Genomic DNA, 19,484 nt, shown 5'->3' on the forward strand with positions numbered 1-19,484 from the left:
GAGAAGCAGCAAGGGGCCCCACTCAGCCAGGGCTGCAGGGGAGAGACTTGGCCTTGCCAGAGGGCAGGAGGGCAATTGCCTTGGGGCAAGGGCCAGAGGTGCCCAGCCTTCCTCTCAATGAGAGCAGCCTCCTAACTTCTGCCATTACAAAGGCGACAGGTGACAGGGGTAGGCCAGAAGAAGAAGCCCGGAGGCTGAGGGTACCACTGTGAGAAGCTCTGGGACACCAAGACGGCACCCACTAACTCGCAGAGGCTGCTGCGATCCTGGCAGCTGGGTCTGAATCTGCCGGCGAGGCCACGATGCGAAGAAACCCCCTTTCCCATCTCTTTGCAGAAGAGCGTGAGGGAGGGGCTCCTGCTGAAGCAGACGAGCTCTTTCCAGCGGTGGAAGAGAAGATTCTTCAAGCTGCGTGGACGGACTCTCTACTATGCCAAAGATGCCAAGGTGAGGGTGGCAAGGTATGGAAGGGCTGCCAGCCTCTGCTCAGGAGCCCTGGGCATTTTAGAGAGCCCACATTTTGGCCTCTCCCCAAGAGCTAACGTAACCCTTCCCTTGCCCTGTGCAGAGATACTCTGCAACAAGGAGGAGGCTGGGAGTGGGATGGGCATCACGGATCTTTCCAAATCTGCACTAAAGGTCAAGGACTCTCTTGAAAATCCTGCAGTTAGCGGAGGGATCTAGCGGGGGCTCTGCCCATTTTCTTCATCTGATTCCCACCCAAGATGCTCTTTGTTGAAGTGAAAGGGAAGCTGCTTGATCAGGGCGAGGGATTGCCCACAGTTGGCCTCCCAAAATTCTGGAGTTCAGGCTCCGTCTCCTCTTCCTCCTTGCCCTTCCAGTCCCTGATCTTTGACGAAGTGGACCTGTCTGATGCCAGCGTGGCAGAAACCAGCACCAAGAACATAAACAACAGCTTTACGGTAAGTCTACCACGCCAGCTGGCAGCCTTCCCAGTAGACTAGATGGGGTCAGAAGCCTGACATTGAAGTCACACCCAGGAGTCTCTTCTCCCTCTTTCACCCAGTCCATCCTCCTCCGACTCGGCTGGAGCATGTTCCCTATTTTGGGCCCTGCAGATCACAGTAGCTCCCTTCGTCCTCTATTTCCGCCCCTGCCTTCTTTTCTTGAAGGCTGGGTGCAGTGGTAGGATACGACCAGTACGCCCCAGTACGGGTGTACCGGTGCCTCAGGTATCGTTCTAGTACAGTGCTCTGGTGGGCCCACCCACCCCGCCTGCTCTCCTTACCTCTATTTGAGCTGATTGGGGCTTTCGCGCACACCCACGGAGCGTACCGTGTCTGCGCGACGCTCCGCCGAGCAGCTGGAGTGTTGCGGGTGGTAAATACACATGTGTGTGCTGCACGTGGTGGACACCGGGCCCCGTTGCAGTGTACCAGTTGCAACAGGATCCGGAACCCACCACTGGCTGGGTGGGTAGGTGGCCGTTGGAAAGAATCCGAGGTAGAGCCCGATGTGGAAACGCTATCAGGCATCCCGCCTTACAAATGATACAGAAACAATCGGGGAGGAGAAATCTCACCTCTGCCCGGAACCCGGAGAGCCAGCAGGCTGGAGACAAAGCAGCCCCAGCCGAGATGGCTTCGGACGAATGTCAAAGGAGGCTGATTAGGACCCATAACCTGTGGGTCACCCAGAGGCTCCTCACTCACTGAAGAGGTTGTGGGAGGAGAGCTGTGTCTCTCTCCCTCCCAGTTCTTGTGGGACTACTACACAGTAGTTCACTTCCCCATCCCAAATGTCCCCCTTCCCCATTTCTACGGCAGCCAATAGCAAGCAGAAACCCAGGCTGGAGATCCGGCTGGCAGGTACCATCCAAAGAAGGGGCTCCTGATTTTTGGCTCACCCTAAGAAGCTTCTTCAAAGGCTGCTATTGCCCAACTTCACTGGGGCTGCGGCATGACTGCGGCAGCATCTGGGGAAAACAGAGCCCCACATACTTGGGGGGAAACCAAGCCAACTGGGGTTGCTAAGGACTTGCTTAACAGCTTCCTGGCTCAGGAGCATCCTGGACCTGAGGTAGCCAGGGCTCAGGGGCTTCCCATCGGGACCCACCACTGGTCAACCCAGGAAGCAGAGATGGCTGAGTGGGTGGCAGCATCAGCATCTGCAGGACTTTTCTGCCTCCCTTCGCGCAGGTGATCACCCCGTTCCGAAAACTCATCCTTTGCGCCGAGAACCGGAAGGAGATGGAGGACTGGATCGGGGCCCTGAAGTCTGTCCAGAAATGGGAAATCAATGAGGTGGTCCTGCGAGGGGGCCCTGCTGGGAGGGCCCGTGTGGGGTACCTTGGATTTAACCTCCCAATAAGCCTGGGGCAGATCAGGGTCCCGGAAACAGCCCAGGCAGAGGGTGGGGCCGGGGCGCTTTCCGTGGCTGTAGCCCCCAACTGCTGTGCTCTGCTCCAGGCCTCCCAGTTCAACATGGAGCACTTTTCCGGCATGCATAACTGGTACGCCTGCTCCCATGCCCGACCCACCTTTTGCAACGTCTGCCGAGAGGCCCTGTCCGGCGTCACATCCCACGGCCTCTCCTGTGAAGGTAGGCCCGTCTCCCTGGCAGTGGGGCAGGGCCCGGCCCTCTCGTTCCCCCTCCTCTCGCCAACTCTTGCCCTTCTCTTGCAGTGTGTAAGTTCAAAGCCCACAAACGCTGCGCCGTGAGAGCCGCCAACAGCTGCAAGTGGACCACGCTGGCCTCCATTGGCAACGACATCATTGAGGACGAAGACGGGGTGAGTCTGGAGCTCCCTTAGGCAGCAGATCACCCGGCCGGCCCCCTCTCCCAATCCCCTCCCGCCAGGGACAGCGCTGGATGCGCAGACAGAAACCTGCCCCTTCTCCTTGCAGGTGGCCATGCCCCACCAGTGGCTGGAGGGGAACCTTCCGGTAGGTGCCCGCTGTGCTGTGTGTGACAAGACATCCGGCAGCGTCCGGAGGCTGCAGGACTGGCGCTGCCTCTGGTGCAAGACTGTTGTAAGCAAACCCTCCTCCCCTCCCCACCCCTGAACGCCTGGCCTTTTCTGACTAAGCTCCGCCTCCCGTATGCGCTAGACAAGAGAAGAGGGTGACACAGCGTGATTGCCCCCTCAAATAAGAACAGGGTTCCTCTGACATGGAGTGGCGGGGAGGGGATAGAAGGACGCCCAGCTCTTGGCTGAGGAGAGAGAGGGGTGTAGCTTGGTCTTCCGGAGAGGACCCAGCCCATTTGGACAGGTCATTGGGGTGGGCAGGCGAGAGAGGAGGACAGCTTTTCTTTATATATATATGTGTGTGTATATTTAGTGTCACAACCCCTGGTATCCCCCAATTATGGGAGGAAGCTAACTGCTTCCATTATCTGTCAATCGGCTCGTCACAAGAGTCCATCACGACAGAAACCCAATATTTTTACTGTTCCCTTTGTTATATTTGTGTTATATTTGTGCTGGTAAATAAATAAAGGGAGACTAGTATAGATCTATTTCAAGCTATTTAGCTCTCATCAGCTAGACATACCCTTACTGGGATTCGAACCTGTGGTGTATTGCATCTTAGGCAGACGTCTTAGCCATTAAGCTAAGGTATGGCTAGCTGATGAGAGCTAAATAGCTTGAAATAGATCTATACTAGTCTCCCTTTATTTATTTATCATCAAATATAACAAACAAACACACACATACATACATACATACATACATACATACATACATACATACATACATACATACATACATATATATATATATATATAAAATTTTCATTTTTAGACAGACATAGACAAACCATAAAACATAAAACCATCTTCCATCACATACAGCGTGTCGATTGGTTGCAAGGTTTTTGTGCATCCTTTCCATTGTCCTCACTTGCAATTTATATGAAATCACATATTATCAAATCGAATATGTTTGTACACATTATTATCGCTATACCTCATTTGTTTTGAGTATCACTATTTATTCCTTCATTTTCAATGAGATATACGAAATATTGGGATCATTTATATTATAACAATACATTACATCATCTTCAATCGATCCAATAATAAGACATCTTTATGTTATATTCAGTATCACTCTATTATTCTTGTATTGATAACATTTTCTAGTATCTTTCATTTCCATGTTTTTTTTATCTAACCATTGATAAAATAAATCCCATTGTCTTATAAAATTGGTTACCTTCTTCTTCTCTAATTTCAAATGTCAATTTACTCATTTCTGCACATTCCATTATTCGGAGGACAGCTGTTCCAGGATTGTCCAGGTGTCTTCACTTGGCCTCCCCTCGCTTCACTGGGAGAGCCTGTGGGAGCCCTTGTGCTCTTGAGGGCCAGGGAGCTGCATAGCTTGAAGGCCACAGCCCCCCCCTCTTTCTCTGAGGGAAATTTGCTCAGGGGTTCCTCTTTTCCCCCCCTCCAGGTTCACAGCACTTGCCGGGAACAGCTGGGCAAGAAGTGTCCTCTGGGCCAGTACAAGGTCTCCATCATCCCTCCCACCGCCCTCAACAGTATTGACTCCGACGGTAAGAAGGGCGGCTGGGAGTAGCACCCGGGGGGCCCCTCATGCAGTTGGGAAGCCTGGCAGTCACAGTCCTGGCCCCCTCCGATGGGAACCAGGTCCCAGAGGACCACCTGAGGCCCAGCAGCCTGTCATCCTCAGGGGGTCTTTGGGTTTTGAGCGGCCCCGTAGTGCGGGACCCTTCCCTGGGCCAAGGAGGGCTCGGAGTAGTGCAATGTTGGCGAACCTTTTCGACACCCAACTACCGAAACAGAAGCACGCACCCACGTGGGGGAGCGCCAGGAAACCTCAACAGCAGGTCCCCAGCGCGCACATACGCCTTCCAGATTCTGGCCCAAATGCGCGCACCAAGACCAGATGGCCGGTATGCATGCATGCGCCGGAAACCGGGAGCTCAGCTTCCCAGCAAGCACATGCGTGCCAGAGAGCTGATCTTCTACTTCCTGGTGCTCCCACACGTGCTTAGAACCCAAAAGAGCAACAGGCGATGGCTGGCGTGTCCGGAGAGATGGCCCTGCGTGTCACTTCCACCACATGTGCCATGGGTTCTCCATCCCTGGAGTGGCGTCTTAGAGCCCCCTCTGCTGGAGATGCCCTCCACGCACTGAGCTAACAGTCCTCATTGGGGCTACTCAGATGTTGGGCTGGTGGTTGATGGCCATGGGTGCACTTCGCTCCAATTTCTCTAATGTGTAAAAGATGATTGTTGCTTTCTTGCTTGTCGAAAGTTTCCCATCCACCCTTCCTTGTGCTTCACTCGTACTGTGCTAAAGCACAGGATTCTCTTACTCAGGACAGCCCAGCCATTGGGGGGTTTTCTTCCACTTTGGGGAGGGGGGGTCCTTCCTCAGCCTCAGGTGATGCTCCCACGCACCCCCAATCGATGCGAGCAAGAATTGCACCTGTCCCGGTTGGCTAGGACACCTGGCAGGGAGGCGAGCGAGGGGGCACAAGCACAGCCTTTTCTTCCCCCGTGCCAGGATTCTGGAAGGCCACCTGCCCCTCCAGCTGCTCCAGCCCCCTCCTGGCTTTCGTCAACTCCAAGAGCGGGGATAACCAAGGGGTGAAATTTCTGCGCAAGTTCAAGCAGTTCCTCAATCCAGCCCAAGTCTTTGATCTCATGAACGGTGGGCCACACCTCGGGTAAGGATCCCGCGTCCTCAGATCACCCGCCGTCTTGCCTCGGGTGATGGCAGAGGGAGCCCACGAGTTGAGGTTCTCCAGCCAAGTTCTGGGGCCATTTTGACTGGGGGGGGGGACAGGGTGACACACACCCCCCCCCCTTTCCTTGCCTGCCTGCTGGAAGTACAGCTAGTGCTTCACTTCTCTTCCTTCGTCCTCCGTCCAGGCTGCGGCTCTTTCAAAAGTTCTCCACCTTTCGGATCTTGGTGTGTGGAGGAGACGGGAGTGTTGGCTGGGTCCTGTCAGAAATTGACTCGCTGGGACTGCACAAACAGGTGAAGGCTGCCCCCCCCCCCCCGAACGTCCAACACGCAGCCGGGTCAAGAGTTGCGCAGCCCACGCGGCTTCTTGGCTTCTTTCTCTGTATCTAGAGTGCCTGTGTGCCAGGGGTGGGTTCCTGCCAGTTCTAACCTCTTCTATAGAAGAGGTTCCACAAATCTACAGTCCCATTTAGAGCCGGTTCCAGCTCCCTCCCCCCCCCCCTGCCCGTCCGCACATCATCAAGATGAAGAGCGAGAGGAGGAATTCTGGGAGTTGTAGTCTACAAGTCTTAAAGCTGTCAAGTTTGAACACCCCTGGTTGTTTTTTTCTAAAGGGTTAGGAGTGCAAAGGTCTTGTAACTTGACAGCTTTAAGACTTGCACACTTCAACGCCAGAGTTCCTGAGCCAACATGAATGGAGGAGGAATCCTGGGAGTTGAAGTCCACGAGTCTTAAAGCTGTCAAGTTTGAACACCCCTGGGGTTTTTTTTCTAAAGGGTTAGGGGTGCAAGGGTCTTGTAACTTGACAGCTTTAAGACTTGTGTGCTTCAAATGCCAGAGTTTCTGAGCCAACATTTTGGTTGCTAAGCACCAAGCCACTCCCACTCAGTCATATGGCTGGCAAGCCACTCCCACTCAGCCATATGGCTGGCAAGCCACTCCCACTCAGTCATATGGCTGGCAAGCCACCCACAAAGCAGGCCACACCTACAGAAGAGGTTCTAAAAATTTTTGAAACCCACCACTGCTGCGTGCACACACAGACACACACACTTTCCTGAATTCAAATCAGGAGGAGAAAACTTGTGACTGAGGTCTGTGGGTGCAGAAGCAGATGGCAAATACGAGGTTTTGGCACTCTTGGGAGGGTTTGAGCTCAAGAGAGCTTTGCCTACAATTTGTGTAACCGTTGATACTTGTGGGGAGGAGAAACTAGCGAGGGCCGGAGGGAAACGTGATGCCCACCCCAGCCTGCCTTTTTGGCGCCCATGAAATGTTTGCTGCAGAAGACGGGTTGGCTTTAAGGCCCCCCCCCCAAACCTCTTTTTGCCTTGTAGAGAAATCAGTCTGGAGAATTGGGGAGGGCAGGGGCAGGGGAACTGAGGAAGAATCGAGGGTGCCCAGTTTCCCCGAGGCCTGGGATAAAGCTGCGTGCCATTTCGGCTGGGCCAACCCCACTCACCCACACACCCCACTCTTGTGTTTCTGCAGTGCCAGCTTGGCGTCTTACCTCTGGGCACTGGAAATGACCTGGCCCGAGTGCTGGGCTGGGGCAGCCTTTGCGATGATGATACACAGTTGATGCAAGTTCTGGAGAAGTTGGAGCGTGCCACCACAAAAATGTTGGACCGGTAAGGAGGGGTTCAATCACAACTCTGCCCGAAAAGGAGGGCCAAGGGCTAAATGATGCAGGGAGGGGCCAAGGAAGATGTTTAATTTGATTTGATTGATTTGATTTTATTACATTTATATGCTGCCCTTTTCCCCCGAAGGGGACTCAGGGCGGCTCACAACTCAAATCAGGGAAGGGGGGTACAGACAGGAAATAAAAAGACGAAACATAACAATACATAATTTAAAAACACACAACAGTCATACCATTCGAGACGGGGGGAAAGAACAGCTCTTTAGCCCCAGGCCTGTCGGAACAGCCAGGTTTTAAGGGCTTTGCGGAAGGCCTGGAGGGTGGTGAGGGTTCGAATCTCCACGGGGAGCTCGTTCCAGAGGGTCGGAGCAGCCACAGAGAAGGCTCTCCTCCGGGTAGTCGCCAGTCGGCATTGGCCGGCGGATGGAATTCGGAGGAGGCCTAATCTGTGGGATCTAATCGGTCTATTGGAGGTAATTGGCAGCAGTTTAGCTCCTGTCGCGGAGTGGGGAGGACATGCCCTGCCATTTCAGCCCTGAGGAGCCTCCCACGTCTCCGTGTCTGGGTGGGAAGCACTGCAGACCCCTTTCCCTTCCCCTGCAGGTGGAGCGTCCTGACCTACGAGGCCCCCAAGCAGTCGGGCCCCGCCCTCGAGGACGACGAGAGCGAGAATCCCACCATCCAGGTTGGCAGGAGGCCTGCTTGAAAGCGGGGTGGGGGGTCCCGTATCCTTCCATATCCTTCTGAGGGACTGGGGGCTAAGGGACGGTGGGCTCTCTTCCCTTAGGCTCAGATCTCTCACTATGCTGACTCGGTGGCCCTCCACCTGGCGAAGATCCTAGAGTCCGACAAACACTCGGTGGTGATCTCCTCGGCTAAGTAAGGGCAATGCGGTTCCATCTGGGGGGGGGGGCAACTACCAGTTGTAAGCCCCACCACGATAGCTTGCAAGTGGTAACAACCTTTGCACCATTCCAGCCACCCCTTCCAAGCCCCATTGTAGGTTTGGCCTCATTGTTGTGGGAACTTTCCTTTCTGGTGAGAATTGCAGCATGGCGCCGTTTGCTTTTCTTCTGCCCCCACCCCCATTTAAATGGGGTTCTGTTGTTTCCCCCCCCCCCACACCTCTGAGCATCTGGGAATACAGGTTAATGCGCACCGAGAGGCCATCTCGTGCTCTACGTAGTTTTTATCTCCTTGTATCCAGCAGCTCTCATCCGTGTGCTCCGGAGAATAACGGGTGAAGTGTAAATGTTCTCGTTCTGAGTTCCCCCACCACCAAACAGAAGCTTCCCCCCCCCCCCCACTGCTTGTGGGTTTTGCTCCCTACAAGGGCCTGGCTTGAGCTGCTTGGGAGTTGCAACCTTGCTTTCTCTTCCTCCCAGATTCCTCTGCGGGACAGTGAATGACTTTGTAGCTGATGTGGGGAAAGCTTACGGACGGGCAGCTGACAACAAGCAGGAAGCAGCCATCATGGCTGGCAAGGTAAGCAGCTGCCCAGAGTGTCAAGAGCAGAGTTAGGAGGTTGTGGGGAGGATTGCAAGAGTGTTGATGAGAAAATGCTGGGAAGAGAACCGGGGATCTGCTGGGCATCACTTATTTTGTGTTCTGGGGAGCAGCGGGGGTTATCCCCCACCTTCCCTACTTGGGCCAGGCCAGGGGGTGTGTGTTGAAGCTGCAGGCATAGCCCGCGCAGCTGATCGCCCTTGCCCACTTCTAGTGTGCCACACTGAGCGAGAAACTGGACTCGCTGGTCCGCGAGCTGAATGAGGAGTCCCAGGCCACCGTGGTGCCGGAAGGCCACGCTGCGGCCCCTGAGGTCAAGGAGCAGAGCGCCGTCCAGCCCAGCCTTCGGCCTCCTCGCATCTTCAAGTCCAAGGAGCAGCTCATGCTCAGAGCCAACAGCCTCAAGAAGGCGCTGCGCCAGATCATCGACCAGGCGGAGAAGGGTGAGAGGCGGCCCTGCGTCTGTGGGCTGGCAGGGAAACGGAGGGAGGTGCAAAGCTGGACTGGCCAGAGACTGGCTCTGGTGGGCCAACGCAGAGGGTGGGCAGGCAGGAGATCAAGAATGGCTTCCCAACAGAACCGTGGTGGAGATGATCTGATGGTGCCAAAGCCGCTGGGGCAGAGGGGATGCTCCCTCCAGTGCCAGTTGATGCCGTAGTGCTTTCCGCCCTTTTGTTACAGATAGTTTTGCTTCCGGTAGAGCAAATATTCCTTTTTAAATCCCATTTGATGTGCTGGTGGGGGAAACTGCAGGCTCTGCCAGTCCCTCTTTAGGGTGAGCTGGGCTTGTGCTTGTATTTCTTCCTGCCAGCGGTGGATGAGCAGAACAAGCAGACCCAGACCTACCGGAGTCTCTCAGTAACCAGCAAGAAGGACAGTGGCGAGGAGATCAACAAGGAGATAGAAGCACCAAGTAAGTCTCCGGGATGAAGGACTGGGGCTGGGAGGGCAGGAGCACAGGCCCTGGAGTGAAGGAGGGAGGGAGGGTGAGGCTCAGGGGCTCCATCCTGAGTGGGTTTGGGGTGGCATGGGGGCTGTTGAGGCCGGCCCCCTCCCCTGAGCTGCTTAGATTCTCTGGCTGTGTCTCTTCCAGAGTCCCGCCGTGATACGGTCACCTCCACCACTTCCTCCCTCTTCCTGGATCAGCCCGAGCACTTCACGCCGACCCCTTTCTCCGAGGACCCCGATGCTGTGTGAGTCTCCTCTGGAGGAGGGGAGGAAGGGCCGCATCAGAGGCCTCCCGGGCCTCCGCACAGCGGGAGGGAGAGCCAGTCCATGGGGCAAGAATTGCTAGCTAGCGAGGGGAAAGGTTTCTCTGCTCTTCCCTCCGTGCGGCATTTTAAAAAGGCCTGGCAAACAGTCCAGCCAAGGCATTTTAAGCCAATGGCCCGTCTCCATCCCAAAGAGCCCTGAAGAGTCCCCTGGGCATGAATGGGCTCTGGCAGGGAAGGATGGCACAGCGGGGGGTATTTGCACGGGAAACTCCCTGTCTTCCACTGGCTCACACAAGATGCAGAACGGCCCCAGGAAGAAGGCCGCCCATCTCTTTGCTGTCCAGACCTACTTCAGCAAATCTCCCCCCCCCCCACAAAAAAGGCTTGGACAGCCTCCACCACTTCAAAGTGACCTTGAAAAGCTTGGCCCAATTCATCCCATTAACCTCCTTCAAGGAGACGGATGGAGAGTCTCTGGAAGTTAGCCAGGGCTCTGTTTAATTTTAGCCTGCTTTGGGAGACTGGGAGGAAGCATCAATCAGGAGTCTGATCTTACAGCCACCTAGCCCCTCTCCCCCCCTCGGCGCCTCTTCCGCTGGTGTCCAAAGCCCCCCTCCCTGCAGCGCTCCGAAACTGGGGAAACAGACCCACGATTTGTATTCTGATCCTGTCTCGCTGGTTCTGCTTCGGCGCTCCTTGCTGAACTATTTCCTCTCCCTTCACCTCCTGCCGGTTGCAGGCAATTCTCTGAAAGGTGCGTCATGAATAACTACTTTGGCATCGGCTTGGATGCGAAGATCTCCCTGGAATTCAACAACAAGAGGGACGAGCACCCAAAGAAATGCAGGTGAGCCTGAACGCTGCCGAAGGCCTGGAAGGCCAGAGGGCCCCTGAGATGGAGGGGGTCCCTTGTCCAGCTTCAAAGCTCTTTCTCCTGGCGTGTCGGTGTGCACACAGAGACGGTGGCTGAATTGGGACAACCGGCTGGGGAATCCTTTTGTCTCAGGCCAGGAGGAGGCAGCGGCTGGGGAGCCACCTGGGCCATGGCTGCAGCCCACTTCCACCAGTGGAGGGAAAGCCACTCTGCTTGCTCAGGGACACGCCAGAGTTTAGGCTTCAGGGGCCTCTTGGGGGCCCTGTCCATCTTTGGAAACACGGCTTTGGCCCCTGAACCACTGCCTGCCAGACTCCTCCACCAGCAATGGGAGGTCTGGGAAGGAGCCTAATAATTGTTCCATTATTTATTTCATGTCCAAAGGTTCTGCAAAGCAATTGGAGCCGGCTAACTGGTTGAGCCCGGCGGGGAAACCCATTTAATTCTCTGGCTGGGAGGAGGAAGAGTGGGAGAGTAGAATTGGAGTTGTAGGAGGAGGAGGGGGCTGGGAGCAGATTAAACCCAGCAGGACCGAGGAAAGCCAAGCAGGGGGACGATCTCCTGGGCAGGGCACCCACGCGGCAGGAGGCTTTAGGGGGTCTGGAAATCACGGCGGTGGGCAGCCTGTGCTGCCCTATCGCTGCTGCCAATTACCTCCCAAAGACCCATTAGATCACACAGTTTAGGCCTCCTCCGGGTTCTGTCTACTAGCCAATGTCATCTGGCTACTACCCGGGGGAGGGCCTTCTCTGTGGCGGCTCCGGCCCTTTGGAACGAGCTCCCCGCAGAGATTCGGACCCTCGCCTCTCTCCAGGCCTTCCGGAAAGCCGTTAAAACCTGGCTGTGTCGGCAGGCCTGGGGTCGATGAGTTTCCCTTCCCCTCTCGAATCGTGTGGCTGTTGGTTGTTTTAATTTTCCTGTACTTTCGTTGTAGTTCTTGTGTTTCCCTTTCCCTCCTTTGGGTTTGTGCGCCGCCCTGAGTCCCGGTGGGAATAGGGCGGCATATAAATAAAATGAACCTTGAACCTTGAACCTATCCTGCTGGAAGGAAAGATAAAAGCAGCCCCTGTTTGATTGCCCCTGCAGCAGCCGCACCAAAAACATGATGTGGTACGGGGTCCTGGGAACGAAGGAGCTGCTGCAGAGGACCTACAAGAACCTGGAGCAGCGGGTCCAACTTGAGGTACGGCAAAGGGGGCTGCCTTCCCTGAAGGAGCTCAGCTGTGCCAGCCCCAGAGCCTGCGCCTGCTGATAAGCCCTTCCTGCCAAGAGAAAGGGGGCTGCTTGGAGCTCTCTCCGGGCGGTCCGGCTCCACACGCCTTCAGAAAAGGACTCCCGACGCTTCTCTCCGCTCTCTTCCAGTGCGACGGGGTTCCCATCTCCTTGCCCAGCCTGCAGGGCATTGCCGTGCTTAACATTCCCAGCTACGCAGGCGGCATCAACTTCTGGGGAGGCACCAAGGAAGACAGTGTAAGTCTCTGCCCTGAGCACCAGTGGTGGGTTCCGGATCCCAGAGTAACCGGTACGGTGCAATGGGGCCGGCGCTCACCTCATGAACGCACACAGTGCACGCATGCATACTTACCACCCATGACACTCTGCGACGCCTCTGTGATGCTCCAGCTGCCCAGCAGAGCATCGCACAGGCGCCGTGTGCTCTGTGTGCCTGCGCAGAAGCACCGAAAACTTCAAATACTGGTAAGGAGCACAGGCAGGTGGGGGGACCCTCCAGAGCACCATACCAGAACGGTACCTGGTGCTCCCAGTAGGCACTGATACGCCCGTACTAGGGCATCCCAGTCATAACCCACCACTGCTGAGCACCTGCCTCTCCGTCCCAAAGGCCCTGAACGGGTCCCCGGTGCTTCTCGTGCTTGTGGAGGGCTGGGGGTGGCCAGCTTCCCTGCCAAGATTGCTCAGAAGCCACGACAAACCTCTTGACTGACTCAGCTGAGAACGACCCGGTGGTTTCCCATGGGCAGAACTGCCCTGAGGGGAGCCTCCCAAGTTTGGGCTCAATGAAGCTCGGCTTTCTCCCTGCCAGAATTTCGGAGCTCCCTCCTTCGATGACAAGAAGCTGGAGGTGGTGGCTGTTTTTGGGAGCATCCAGATGGCGGTCTCTCGGGTCATCAACCTGCAGCACCACCGCATCGCCCAGGTGAGATGGCGCCTGTGCAGGGCCCACTCCCGGAGCTGTCCCTGGCTCTTCCACAAGCGTTCCCCATTGCCCCTTTTCCTCCCTCAGTGCCGGATGGTGAAGATCACGATTCGGGGGGACGAAGGGGTCCCAGTGCAGGTGGACGGAGAGGCCTGGATACAGCCCCCGGGCGTGATCCAGATCCTGCACAAGAACCGGGCTCAGATGCTGACCAGGGACAGGGTGAGCCATGCATTGTGGAGTGGAGTGGAGGGAGGTCCCGTGGGAATCTGGCACCAGCTAAATGGTTGGGCTCTCGGCTAAGAGGGGGAACCAAACAGGTTGGCTCTGAGCATCTTCATTCCCCTCGCCAAGGCATCCCAGCCAGTGTGGGAAGGGCTTGTGCACTCAGGATCCCAGCCCTGCTCTGGTCAGCCCATGGCCAACGTGTGTCCCCCGCAGTGCCTTCGAGAGCACCCTCAAATCATGGGAAGACAAGCAAAAGGGGGAGGCCTACCGAGCCCCATCCCGGCTGCGGCTCAGCTCCCAGCAGTCCATGGAGTACCTGATGGAGGAGGAGGCAGCTCAGATGCAGCAGCTGGTCCGAGCCACTGAAATCCTCATTAGCAGGTGCCAACCATGCCAGACCCTGAAAGGGGCACCTCTGCAAAGGCTGCCATGGGGAGCTGATTCCCACCTTGTGGTCTGTGCTTGTGGGCGATGCCTGATATGGCCTACAGAGCTGGCTGCAGATCCGGACAGTGAGGAGGTTGGGAAGGAACCTGAGCAAGTCCTGGAGTCTGGGGAAGGCTCAGATGAGGGCTCTGTGTCGGAGGCAGAGAGGGGGCCAGGGCCGTCCGACAGTTATCAGCTGCCTTTAGAGTCAGACTTCAGTGAGGCAGATGAACAGCTGGAGACTGTTCCCAGTGTGCACATGCGCAGAGTAGCCAGACGAAGGAAACAGCTAAAGAACAGGGGTCGACTTGGGAGTAAGGCCACAGGTGGGTGGTGAATGGCCCCTCCCAGAGGAAGTAAAACAGGAGCAAAAGGGGAGTGGAGTTTGCAGGAGATAATTAGTTTGCTTAATTGGTTCATGACTCTCCGAGACTCCTTGCCAGGTTTTGCAGATCTCGGCCTGGCAGCTCTCCAAGCCAGATAAGGTCTGTGACTGCAAATCCTCCCTTGAAAGACTTTGCTGGATGTGAATGAGCAGAACTCACAGTCAATTAATAAAAGGGGTTTTTGTCGGGACCAGGAGTTGGCTTCAGGCTCTCGGGAAGCCTCGCTCAGAACAATGCCTTTCATGACTGATGCTGTCCCTGTTCCCCACCATGGGTGACAGGAAGGCATTGGGGAGCTTCTGTGGGCCCAAGTGCTCTTTTCGTCCAGCCTCCCTCATGAGGTCTTAGAAGAATTGGGGGAGCAGGAGGAGGGAGTATAACCGCATAGCTCCTAGCTGCTCTACACCTATGTTTTCATTCTTGGCAAATGGGTGTGATGTGTGTGTTTCTGACTCCCAGAATTTGCCTTCTCCTGCATTCAACAGTGACCAGTTCACAAAGAGTGTGTGAGTGTGTGTGTGTGTGTGAGAGAGAGAGAGAGAGAGAGAGAAAGAGACATCCCCTTGCCATTGGCTTTGCCACCTCTGCGGCTGAGAGGCCATTTCCCTCTCCCACCCTTTGCAGAATACGAGAGGCCGCCAAGTCCCGTAAAGGCATGGAGCAGGAGTTGGCACACGCCGTGAACAGCAGCTCCTTGGCCCTGAGCGAGGTCCTGGCCTGCAAGAGCAGCAGCGGGGCTCCGGAGGTGAGAGTGGAGGGCTGTCCCATGTGGGGCAAGGAAGGAGCCACTTGTGGGCTGGGGACGCTCCTTGGAGGACTCTCCCCTGAGCCCCGGCTGCCAGCTGCCTTTCCTTGCCAGCCCCTGCTTACTCCTTTCTTTCCTGCAGGGGGAGTTGCAGCTGATCAGCCGGAGCACGGCTGTGGAGGTGTCTGTTAGCGTGAAGGCCTTGTGCACCGAAACCCAGGCATTCCTGGACGGAAAGCAGGTGAGTGCGGGACAGAAGCCCCCGGGGGTGCCCGCATGCCCCACACATCCTCTTGCCCTCTCTTGGGGCCAAGGCAGCCCTTCTCAGCCACCTCTCTCACAGCAGCTGGATTCTCCCCAGCAAGAGGACGCCCTCCACCAGGCCCTGGACGCCGTCGGCCAGGAGTTGCAGAGGTTCTCCGATGTCCACTGGATGACCCCCATCATGAGCTCAGTTGAGGAGGTGGGCACATGGAGGGGGGGCAGCTTCCCAGAGAGCAGTAGCCAGTCGTTCGGCCTGCGGCTGCTTTTCCATGCAGCCACTGACCAGCTGCCTTGGAAGGAGGCGTCTGGAGTCCCCGGGCTGGCTGTTGGCCAGCCTGTTGCAAGCTTCACAGTGGGAAGGCTGGGTGGCAGAGGGGCTGGGTGTCCAAGCCAGCCAGCAGGGAAGGCGGCTGTGTCACATCTGTCGTTGCCTCCCTTCTGATGGCTGCCATGCCCTGGCAAAGCCCTGGCAAGGGAGGCAGCGAACGGGGGGTGGTGGGGTAATCTCCGGTTCTGCTAGCAGCACTTTCTCCTCCTGGCAGGTGATGGGCCAGGAGGCTCCTGGGAGCAGCAACAAGGGCAGCCTGAAGCTACGGATTAATCTCGCAAAGCCCAAGAAGGAGAAGCTCCAAAAGCAGAGATCAGGCGGGGTCACCCCAGGTAATCTGGCGACCCTCCCAGACCCCCCAGAAGGGCAGGATGGGGCATTTCAGCATCTGGATAAAGGAGCCCCAGGGAGGGGCCAGCTAGTCATCCGTCCCCCCAACACAATGGTGCAGCATCCCCGTAGCCGGTGGGATGGATGGGAAGCGGTTGGTGGCCCCGATGCTGTTCCTCCAGGGCGAGGCAAAGCCCGTCTGGAGGGGACACAGGTGCCCAAGGCCAGAAGGGCTGGACTCCCTGCCCAGGGTAGGCATAGATACTGCAGGTGCCATCGACCTACGAACGAATCCCGGGGGCTGAGCCTGCACCACACCCAGGTTCAAGGCAGCCTGGCTAGAAGGCTCAGCATGCTGGGTGAACGGAGGCCCACCTGGCTGTCCTTTTGTCACACTGCTCCTCCACCCCCACCCAGCTTCCTGCTGTTTCTCCTTTGTTACCTGAGCTTCCTTCCACCTATGTTGCTCTCTGCCTGCCTCTGCCTTCACACACCCTCTCACACACACACCTACCTGTTCTGGTCCTCCCTCCCTCTCTCCCTTCCCCAACCAACCATCCTGTACTTTTCCTTTTGCCCAGTGGACAGTTGGGGCCCGGAGGAGGTGGCCGCCTGGCTCGAGGCGCTGGATTTAGGGGAATACAAAGAGCTTTTTATGCGCCACGACATCCAGGGCTCTGAGCTGATGCTGTTGGAGAGGAGAGACCTGAAGGTATCCTGCGCAGTCCTTCCTGCAAGGGGCGGGGGGGCTGGGAGAGGGAGGGCAGGAGGGAGAGGGAGGTGCCACTGCTCAGTGGTGAAATTCAATTTTTTTTACAACCGGTTCTGTGGGCGTGGCTTGGTGTGCGTGGCAGGGGAAGGATACTGCGAAATCCCCATTCCCTCCTGATCAGCTGGGACTCGGGAGGCAGAGAATAGATGGGGCGAGGCCAGCCAGAGGTGGTATTTGCCGGTTCTCCGAACTACTGAAAATTTTCGCTACTGGCTCTCCAGAACCTGTCAGAACTGGCTAAATACCACCTCTGGGAAGGATACTGCAAAATCCCCATTTCCTCCTGATCAGCTGGGACTCGGCAGGCAGAGAATAGATGGGGGCGAGGCCAGCCAGAGGTGGTATTTGCCAGTTCTCCGAACTACTCAAAATTTCCGCTACTGGTTCTCTGGAACCTGCTGAATTTCACCCCTGCTACTGCTCCTGCTTGGCGCACAGCCAAGCTCCCCCCCCCCGCTCCACCTCTTGCTTCCTGCCCCTCCACAAAGGAGGGCCTACAGGTCAGCCCCCTGGGTGGGAGAGGGGGCAGGCTTCTTATATCCCATTCCTATAATGGGAGAGGGATTTCTCTGGAGAGGGGCCCTGTGGGAGCTTGGCATGAGGATGGCTGCAGAACAAGCCGGGTAGGGCTCTGCAGTCGATACCACCACCACCCTGCCGCCTTGCGTGGAGCATCTACTGGTGCGGAGGGAAGTGCCGGGAGAAGGGGCCACTGGATGGAGAGGGGAGCACAGGGCGCTCCTGAACGGTTCTCTTCTCTCTTTCTCTCTCCCTCCCTCCCCCCCATGCAGGAACTTGGGATATCAAAAGTGGGCCACGTGAAGAGGATCCTCCAGGGAATTAAGGAGCCTGCTGGGCAGCAGTAGGGGGAAGCGTCTCCGAGGGAGATGGCTTGGTGGCCGTCATCCATCTTCACTGTGTCCACCGGGGTTGCCGGGCCTGGCCCTGCGGCGGCTGAGGTCTTCTTGGGAGGAGCCCCCCGGAGTTTACATTTCCACATTTGCCAAAGATGATGGCTGCGCTGGCTCTTCCTGGCCTCCCCGTCTCCCGGCCCCCTCCGTGGGGCAGCTGTCGTGGTCCTGTGCTTGAATTATGCTTCTTTCCACGCATGCCACCGTTCTCCCGGCACCAGAGTGGGGGCCTCAGCGATTCTCCCGCATCCCCTCCTCACACCAGAGGATGCGCCACCCTCGGTCTTGTGCCAGGGCTGGGGAGGCTGATAGCAATTGGCTGGGGTGCCTCTCACACCCTCCTCTTGAGGTGCCCCTTTTAGAGTTGGGCAAGGGAAGTCCTCTTGATTGGCAATGGTTGGCCAAGCGATTCCGCTGTTCCAGCCGGCCCACGGGAGCAACGGTGCCCCTGAGCAAGAGCCGAAGGCCCTTCTGCCTTTGTTGCTGACCCCCTGCTCGGCTGGCCCTTTCCCCCGCGCCCCTGCCCTCCTTTCTTGGGTGGTTGCAGAAGCTTTGGCAGTTCTCTTGAATGAAACTTTTTTCTCCCTGGTGGCACCCAGGAGGCAGCTCCGCAGAGCAAGAATTCTAGATCCAGTTTCCTTGCGTGATCTGGAGTCTAAACTCTCCCGAGAATAAGGCAGAAGGTTCCTTCTCAGACCCTACCCCTAATGTTGCTGTGGAGAAGGGAAAGCAGAAAGGCTGCAGTCGGTGCCACCCCTCCCACCCACCCGCCTGCGCAGCAGACTGGGCCCTGTGAGGCCAGCTGGCCTGCCCTTGTGCCCCTCTCCCCACCCCCTGCCCCCTTTCTGCATCTTTGCCCCCCTTGATCCAGTCTGTTGGAAAGTGTGATATAGATGTACATACCTTGGAAAGAAGATACCTATTTAAAGAGTTAATATATACCTTAATTTATTTCTCACCTGTATTGCGCAAATGCACTTTTGGAATCTGGATGTAGAGCCTGGAGCCTCTTCTGGGAGCTCCTCAGCCACCACGGGCCACTCTGGGGTGCCAGCTGAGTGCCCAGGGACAGAGACTTAAAAACCCCCCACCCCCAGTGGTGTTTGATCAGCTTCTTAGTCAGAGCTGCAGGGGAGGCCGCCTTAGCCCCACTGGCACGTGGGGGCATGTACCTATCTTGGCTGAAACTGCAGCCAGCCCACCTTGGCCTTCCCAGCCGAGGGTTGGCACAGCCACTGTTGGGCAGCTGCAGGGGACAGATGGCTTCTGCCACACCCAAGTGGACCGGCAGCCAGTGGGGCCAGGTCTCCTCCATGTTGGGCGCGTGTGCACAGCTGGGCGGGCAGCCGGTTGTCATCGTGTCCATGTGCAACAGAGATTTTACTGCAAGAGTGCCAGGAGTCCTTGGCATCTCCCTTTCTGTTGCAAAGGAACCAACCAGCTCGGTTCTCTGTGTTGGGCAGCCGGTCTCTTTGGCTGACGGGCACGGTGAGGAGGAACGCCCGAGGAAGGCAGCAGGGTTGGGATCCTCTGTCCCTTGGGCGTTCCTAGTCGCAGCCTAGCCAAAGGGAGAGGGGGCGCTTTCAGATGCCCGTTTATCCCCCCCCTCTGCATTTCGGCTGCTCTTTTCTATAGCCCGATGGTAGGGAGAGAGATGGGAGCCACTTCCAGGACACAGGACAGAAGAGGGGGGAAATGAAGTGTGAAACACTGTTCTTAAAACTGGGAGGGGGGGGGAAAGACCCTGGACTGTGGTTCCAAATTTCAGACATCACGGCCGCAAAATAAATCTCAACATGGATTTGATCTTGGGATAAAGTTGTCTTCTCTTCCACGTTGCTTGCGTATGTGTGTGTGTGTGTGTGTGTGTGTGTCAGTGGTGAGTTCCGGACGGTACAGTCGAACCGGGAGTAGCAGCCACCGTACCGGTACAGTGGCTCGTTCGGGCCACCAAATGTTTTGCACGCTGGAGTTCCCACCCACCCTCAGGGCGAGATCCTGAGAGACCGCCTCCT

General features: G+C 56.7%; 1 protein-coding gene across 1 annotated transcript; it reads left to right on the plus strand.

Annotated features, from left to right (window-relative positions):
* The first annotated feature begins 203 nt into the window (after nt 1-203).
* Nucleotides 204-18,196, plus strand: DGKK (diacylglycerol kinase kappa). The gene is made up of 28 exons (XM_087727090.1): nt 204-447; nt 843-923; nt 2,160-2,264; nt 2,430-2,562; nt 2,646-2,752; nt 2,868-2,993; nt 4,421-4,523; nt 5,500-5,662; nt 5,868-5,976; nt 7,174-7,313; nt 7,931-8,012; nt 8,115-8,206; nt 8,713-8,812; nt 9,048-9,276; nt 9,645-9,746; nt 9,927-10,026; nt 10,787-10,894; nt 12,008-12,104; nt 12,284-12,391; nt 12,966-13,079; nt 13,167-13,315; nt 13,521-13,688; nt 14,744-14,864; nt 15,007-15,105; nt 15,208-15,327; nt 15,671-15,788; nt 16,368-16,498; nt 17,350-18,196. The coding sequence occupies exons 3-28, from the start codon at nt 2,211-2,213 to the stop codon at nt 17,422-17,424; spliced, it is 3,048 nt and encodes a 1,015-aa protein (XP_087583216.1). The 5' UTR covers nt 204-447; nt 843-923; nt 2,160-2,210; the 3' UTR covers nt 17,425-18,196.
* The last annotated feature ends 1,288 nt before the right edge of the window (nt 18,197-19,484 follow it).

The sequence above is a fragment of the Thamnophis sirtalis genome, unplaced genomic scaffold (assembly GCF_051295495.1).
Source record: "Thamnophis sirtalis isolate CommonGarterSnake01/CBP01778 unplaced genomic scaffold, rThaSir2_p1.2 scaffold_13, whole genome shotgun sequence".
Lineage (NCBI taxonomy): Eukaryota > Metazoa > Chordata > Lepidosauria > Squamata > Natricidae > Thamnophis > Thamnophis sirtalis.